The following is a 7,412-nucleotide window of genomic DNA, read 5'->3' on the forward strand; positions in this document are numbered from 1 at the left end:
TAAGAGATACGTTGCCCAGGCACCGGGTGAACTCTCCTTGGAGGTAGGCAGTTAAGGGCATTCCTTGTTGTCCTGTACAGAAGAGTATAACATGTGAAGCTATCAGGAATATTCTCAGACACCTTCAGAGTGTTTGGTGAGGTGAAGCCCAGCAGATTCAGATCCAGATTAGACTTGCACTGGGTTGGATGCAGGGAGGAGTTCAGCCATCTCTAAACTATGGCTCTATTTGGCACTGGAATCTTCTGATCAAAGAGCTACTGCCCAGTGTGGTAGCCTGGTGTCTGAGCAACAGCAGACCGGTGTATGGGTGGTGTAGGTCTGTTCAGGAAGCCCTGCTAACTTAGGTCTGCTATTTAATCGGAGCTCTTCTGTCCCCTGCTGCTTTTGAGAACCATTTCCTGCAGAACAGCTGTATTCTGTACATTGTGGAACGTAGTGACGCTTCTACCTCCCAGTTCAGTTGTACAACCGCAAATGCCTGAAGAGCTGCACTGGTGCAATGGCTCTCAAGCTTGACGATATTGGGCAGTGCAGAAGAATGCAGTCATTTGAGCTGCGCTTTCCTCCCAGCCGTGCTGAAGCTGGGATTGACGTTGCAATCTCTTGCAGGTGGGAGACCTCGTGTGCGTCATCGATATGCCGCCTCAGGAGCTGAGCCCCCGCTGGAGAGGCAAGCACGGCTTTCAGGTAGGCACAAGCTTCAGACGTGAGAGCGCAACTTGGGTCGAGGCAGGAATCTCAGCTTAGAGCTGCCCTGCCTGCACAGCATGGCTCCACATGGAAAATGGTTTCCTTGTGCTGGTGTCAGAGGACTTTCCCTTTTGCTGTGGGCTTAGGCCAGAGCTGAAAGTTGGTCTTTGTAGGAAACTGCCTCCTCAGTTAACTTAGAAAGAAGAGCCCTCACAGCATGCATCAGGTCACGGCCACTGAACCGCACCTTTGGAAATGCAGCAGCTAGGACACGTGTTTCAGTGTCTCTGAGCTCTTGTGCTTGCACCCATGCAGAAGGTGAAGTCAGTGTCTTTTAGGAAGTCGCTGCCTGTCAGCCGAGATGAGGCAGGGTAACAGAGCCTCTGTGTGCTTGCTGCTGCTGCTGGCTGCAGAAGGCTGGGTAGCTCAGAGCTGGGGATGGCAGCTGCATCTCAGTCAGCAAGCAGAAAGTTCATAGGCTGTGCAAACTCAGATCTAGCTGCATCCATCTATAATATATAGCTTCTGTATGAAGTCTTTCCCTTCGGGCACACTTGAGATTTAGGGGTGCATAGCATACTTGTCCTTTCCCCGCTCCATACACAGTTTTATGGATATTTGCCTGCCAATTTGGAATAATTATTAATTGTAAGCAGGCCATTTTTTTGTTGGATTGTCTTACAGAGCATCCGGCAGGCACGTTATGAGGAGAATGTGATGTTTGAACAGTTCAGGCCTGAGAAACGCTGCCTTCAGTATCACACCTCTCTTCTTCTTCTTGTTACAGGTTGGATTTTTCCCTGGTGAGTGTGTGGAGCTCATTAACGGAAAAATCCCGGAGTCTCTCATCAATTCAGTGCCAAAGCCAGGTACGGATGATACATTTTGTGGTGCAGGGAAGCAAAATGGAGTCTTTTTTGGGTGTGTTGCGTGTTTAATACCTCCCTTATCCTTCCCACGTTATCCTGTGTGCTGATGATCCTTCATGCATAGCACGGGGCGTATGGCTGGTGTTTTGTAGGCAGTGAGAATGAGGGAAGGCAAAGGTAGTTCTCCTGCAAGTCAGTACGAGGCTGAGAACAGCCAGCGTCCCTAGTGGACAGATAGAGGTCTGGTTGTGCTAGTGCTTCTGTGCTTGATCAGAACGTGGCTTTTCAAGAGGGTCCTTAATGCGCAGGTTGAGCAAGCTAAGCAAGAGGAGTGCATTAAACTCCATCAGAATGTGCAGAGATTTGGCCCAGTCCTCCTGTGTTTATGACTGGAGCTGGGGAAATCCTAGAATCCTTGTAGAATGGCTTGGCATGGAAGGGAGCTCAAGGATCATCAAGCTCCAAGCCCCCTGCCTCAAGCTGGGCTGCCAACCAAGCTCCACATTTAATGTGGGACTGGACCAGGTTGCCCAGGGCCCCATCCAGTCTGGCCTTGGACTCCTCCAGGGTTGGGGAAAATCCATTTTGGTACGCACTTGCTCATCATGTTCTTCCCGTTTTGAGGTGCTCTGTAGAATGTGTTGTGCTCGGCCTCGTCCAACGGAGCCAAACCTGAGATGAACTGGTTTCTTCCTTTTGTTGTGCAGTGCCAAAGAAGCGCGGCAAGCTCCTCACCTTCCTTCGTTCCGTGGTGAAGGCCCGGCCAAAGCAACGGAAAGAGCGGGAGGTGGAGAAGGAAAGGGTGTTCGGCTGTGACCTGGGAGAGCATCTTCTCCACTCTGGTCGTGATGGTAAGGGACAGCCCATTCCTGAGAGCCTCCCTGTTTGGGAACCTAAAGCTGAAAGGGAGATGGTATCTAGCAAGGGGCAGGTTGATACCAATGGAGAAACGGGGAATGGGAGCTGTCGACTGAAAGATAAAGTGAGTAGGTGATGGCTGCGAGGGAAATGCTCCTAAGGGACAAGCACATTTGTATTTGCTTAAAGCAAAGCCTGTAAGCCAATCCCCTGGTAGCCTGAAAAGAAAGGAAGCCTTTTGGCCAAAGAGAGTGTCCTGCCTCAGTTTCCCAGCTCCTTCCGGGCGTGAGATTTTCCACCTCCATTCCCGTGGGAGCTGTGATGGGACTTGCAATGTCTGCGGCTTCCCCGGAATTACTTTCTCCAGGCTGATTCCTAGGTCCTGGCATTTCTGGAACGCAAGGAACACATCTCTGTCCAGTTTCCTCAGCAGCTCCTGCAGAGGTGTCTCTGACAGCTGTCCCCTTCAAGGAAGAACACAGCAGTAGCCTGGCTGGGCTTAGTGGATGGGATGTGGCGGGAGTGCAGCCTGAGCCAGGACTTGAATGAGGAGCTCCAGTAACCGCCGGCACGTGTTCTTTAGTCCCCCAGGTCCTCCAGAGCTGCGCCGAGTTCATCGAGCAGCATGGCGTGGTGCAGGGGATATACCGCCTGTCCGGCGTGGCGTCCAACGTCCAGAGACTGCGGTAAGAGTGCTGCGACTGACAGACACAGGTGCCAGCAGGGGCACGTGCCCTGTTGCGGGCGTTCAGAGGCCTGCGGGCAATGCCTTAGCACCAAGAGAAGGTCTCCTTTGGGAACATCCCATCCAGCACGGCTGACGTGGTGCTGGTGGCCGAGTGGTTGTGTTCTTCTGTACATCAGGAAGCCCTTCCAACTCTTGATTGCATTGGGTGTGGCTTTTGACTTGCTTTCCTCTTTCTCAACCATTTTCGTGTCCTTCTCTGCAGCCAGGAATTTGAGTCTGAGCAGGTTCCTGAGCTAACCGTCCGCGACGTTCACAGCGCGAGCTCCCTCTGCAAAATGTACTTCAGGGAGCTCCCGACCCCCCTGCTGACCGACCAGCTGTACGACAAGTTCTCGGTAAGCACAAGGCAACACCTTTCCTTTCCCTCTTCCCTGGGCCTCTTGGGAGATGGCTGCAGCAGTGCCCCAGCTCTGAGGCCCTTCTTCTGTTAGCCCCACGGGGTTTACTCGCATGTCTTTGCCACATCCTGCATCGTGCTGATGCTACTTCTGGTGGCCCCAGGAGGTGGTTATTTCCATATTCATAATGCTTGCGAGAATTCCTGTGTTGTTTGTTTGTTTGTTTGTTTTTTGCTATTCCCCAACTATTTCTGGAACAGGAAGGGGATTAATAGCCAAGTGGACTTAGAGATGAATGCCCCCTGCGAGGAGCTGAGCTGCCCAACCAGGCTGTAAACCGGCCCGGTGCTTGGACTCCTTGGCTGTGGTGGCACCAGCTGCGTGCCGCTATGTTCGCCAGTTGCCTCTGGGGAGGCCTAAAATCTTTCTCAGTGCTGACCAGCAGCGCGCTGTGCCCATGGTTCTCGACCCTGCGGCAGGTATCTCGCCTGATTTGTGTCTCAGTCCCTTTCTGCCCTTTTCCAGGATGCTGTTGGTGCCACTACGGAGGAGGAGCGGCTGGTCAGAATGCGGGACGTCATCCAGCAGCTGCCCGCTCCTCACTACAGGTCAGTGCTGCCCTCAGCCTGCAGAGCTCAGCCCTGCTGCACTTCAGAGGGCATTGGAGCGATTCCAGGCTTTGTCTCACGTGAGCAACACGATGCCTGGGTATGTTGAAGCGGTTGAAGGACACACGGGTTTAATTTACAGGGTTAATTTATTGGGTCAGTTCCTGGGCACGGGGCACGCTTGGTGCAGCTGATGGCTGTGGCTGTGCTGTGCTGGTGCTGGGTGCTGCAGCGTGGCACTTGGTCAAGTTGGATCTACTTCATCTTCAGCATCAGTAACACTAATAACAACTAGTGTGAATTGAGGTTTGCTTTGTGAGTCGCAGCACGGCATGCTGGCTGGTGCTGAACATTTGCCTCTCTTGTTTCCCAGGACCTTGGCGTATCTGATGAGACACTTGGCCTGTCTGGCTGGGCACTGCTCCACCACAAACATGCATGCGAAGAACTTAGCCATTGTGTGGGCTCCAAACCTCTTAAGGTAAACTTCTTTTTCCGTTTCAACAGAACGCTTACATCTGTTCTCCAGTAGAATAAAGCAGTCCTCCCTTCTGCACCACATGTGCTCTTCTCCTGTAAAATCTGCAGTGAGTGGCTGACAGCAGAGCAGGAGCCTGGACTGTTCTCCAACCCCACGTGGGCGCAATTTCTAGCTGAGCATTGCTGCTCTCTTGTTTAGATGGGACTGGTGTGTCCTTGATCAGCCAGGAGAACTTCTTCAGTGGCATCACTGATTGCCCACTGCGGAAATCTCCAGAGAACAAATGTGACAGCTTTGGGATGCAACAGTTCAGACTTGGGGAAGCGATCTTGGCTGAATGACTTCTAAAACCTGCCTTTTCTACAGATCACAGCAGAGCGAGTCTGCCTGCGCCAGTGGGAGAGCTGCCTGCACGGAACTGCAGACGCAGTCGTCTGTGGTGGAATTCATCATCGACCACACAGACGTCCTCTTCTGCTCCACATCTGGACCTGACATCGCAGGTGGAGCAGGTGAGTGTCTTCCTCCATTAGCTTTATCTTGATCATACACCTGGATCAAATGCAGACCTTCTCCAAGTCCTTTGAAATACACTTTTCCTGTCGAGGGGACAGCAGACTTCTAACCTAACCTGGGCTTAGGTTAGAATCTGGCACCCTGTTGCTGGATGCTGAGAATGTGCAAGCCCAAACTTGACAAGGAGAAAACTGTCACCATCATTATGATGTTTTGCAAGCAGGTGAAGCTTGGTGAAAGTTTGGCGGCGAAACTTTCTCAGTTCTCTGCCCCCCTTTTCTAGGGTTTTTGTTTGCCTGTTTCCACACAGTGAGCTGCTCTTAATTATGACTGCATCCTTTGCCATAGACACATGTCTGAGCACGTGGTTATTTTGAGCTGCTCTTCTTGCAGCGGCTTGGTTAAGCAAGTCTGAGGAAAACACAGCAGCTCCCCCGGACCTGTGATGGCTGTGCTGCCGCTTTCTGATCCTGGCTCTCACCTGTGGTTTTCCCTTCCAGGGCACAGTTCTCTCTCAGGGCCCCAGTCTGTGCAGGCGTCTTCTCCTGCCACAGAGCTGCTCAGCCTGGAGGAGGCGCAGGCACGGAGGCGAGGCCACAGCAGCTCTCCTGTGGTTGTGACTGAGAGCAGGGACATAGAGGTGGAAGAAGGCCCCGCAGCTGTACGGGGGAAATTCCACACAGTCATCGACTTTCCATCTGAAAGGTAAAGAGGACTTCCTTTTCCAGTACCTTATCATCATTGTTTGGGTGGGTTTTTGTGGTTTCTTTTCGTGTTGTTTTTCTCTCTCCTCCCCCCCCATTATTTCTAGTGCTAAAGCTTGCTGAAACTGAGTTAAACTGATGGTGCCTGAAGTGTTGCAGTGAATCTCCACTCCCTTTGCACTGTGAGACTGAACTCACATTCAGTTGCCCGCCAAGGTGAGTTTAGCCACACAGGGCTGGCATTCCCTCCTTGCTGGGCAGGCAGTCACGAGCTTCATAAAGCCATGCTGACGTCTATCCCGGCCTGTGCTGGTTGTACCTGGAAACATTGGGGTTTTCCAGATTTCAGGGACACGTGCCTGAATCCAATTCCAGTTCTCCTCGAAGCAGAGCTGTTGGTCAGACCTGCTGGCACAAGAAACTAGACATGGCAGTGAGATGGGGCCGATGAGCTGTCAGTGTCAGTCAGAGATGCTTTTGGAGTTTCACGCACAACTCACACCATTCCCTGTTTTCTCTCTCCAGACCAAGTCCACCAAGCAAGATAAAGGAATCACCAGCTGGCTGTTGGTGTTCCTGCTTCAGCCTGGGAAAAGCATCCTCTGTGGCCAAACGCCAACCGCAGCACCGTCCCAGGGAGCCCACAGAGACAGACGTTGTAGTGCTGGCAGGTAAGGGTGCAAATCCTGCTTCCAAAACTCTGCTTCTCAGCAACGTAGAATTCTTGCTGTCTGTGGGCTTGTATTTCCTTCTAGCGATCCAGCCCATACCTGACACCTTCAGTTCTCCCCTGATCAAGAACCACTTTCCTAATTCAGCTTGTGAGAGTTTGACACCAACCCCTGTTCATTCTTTTATAGGTGATTCGAGCTCTTGTCAACCCAGATGTGCCAGAGCAAGTAGTGATGCTGGGCTGTGTGCTTCCATGAATGGAGGGCTGTTAGGAAGCACAAGTGGCTGTGGATCAGCTGACCGCCTGGCGCATAACAACAGTGGCGGGCACAAGGAGCTCATCCAAGTTCAAGCCCTCATTTCTCCCGGCTCTGCTGAAGATGCTGACCTGAGCCTGCCAGAAACCACAGGCACCAGCCTGGACTGTGACCCGGTGCCTCTGCAGTGCAGCCCAGCCCAAGCAGAGCCCGAGTGCCCCGACAGCAGCACCTCCATGCAGGAGCAGGTCAGCACCAGCGAGGAGAAGCTGAGCCTCTTGGAGGAGGACTTAGATTCAGGCCTCCAGTCCCAGGCACCGTGCAGCGGATCTGACAGCTCTGAGCCACTCTCTCCGTGACCTTTCCATCCAAGAGAGGACGATTCCCATCTTTACCTGGACCTCTCACGCCCTCCTGTCCTTTCCTTTAATAATAAAAGCACACTTGTGCTCACTCAACGCCTTGACTGCCTGTGGAGTCTTCATTCACGAGGACTGGGATGAATGCAACAAACAGCAAGGCACCTCAGCTTGCAACGCTGAGGCTGCAGGGTGCATGAAGCAGAGCTCCAGGTTTGTTCCCGTTTTGTCTGGCTTCGGGATGTCTGCAGCTCCCATTTGGTACGGTAGCAAATAATCTCTAGCATCCTGGATGCTGCTCGTGATAAC

General features: G+C 52.5%; 1 protein-coding gene across 1 annotated transcript in view; it reads left to right on the forward strand.

The window, feature by feature from the left end:
- Window positions 1-5,820, forward strand: part of LOC125703809 (rho GTPase-activating protein 32-like) — a 37,732-nt gene extending 31,912 nt beyond the window's left edge. The window contains exons 8-11 of the mRNA XM_048968836.1: window positions 4,032-4,114; window positions 4,488-4,595; window positions 4,962-5,107; window positions 5,612-5,820. Coding sequence (XP_048824793.1) covers window positions 4,032-4,114; window positions 4,488-4,595; window positions 4,962-5,107; window positions 5,612-5,820 — 546 coding nt within the window. The remainder of the gene's footprint in view (window positions 1-4,031; window positions 4,115-4,487; window positions 4,596-4,961; window positions 5,108-5,611) is intronic.
- Window positions 5,821-7,412: the final 1,592 nt, after the last annotated feature.

This window comes from Lagopus muta, chromosome 1 (assembly GCF_023343835.1).
Source record: "Lagopus muta isolate bLagMut1 chromosome 1, bLagMut1 primary, whole genome shotgun sequence".
Lineage (NCBI taxonomy): Eukaryota > Metazoa > Chordata > Aves > Galliformes > Phasianidae > Lagopus > Lagopus muta.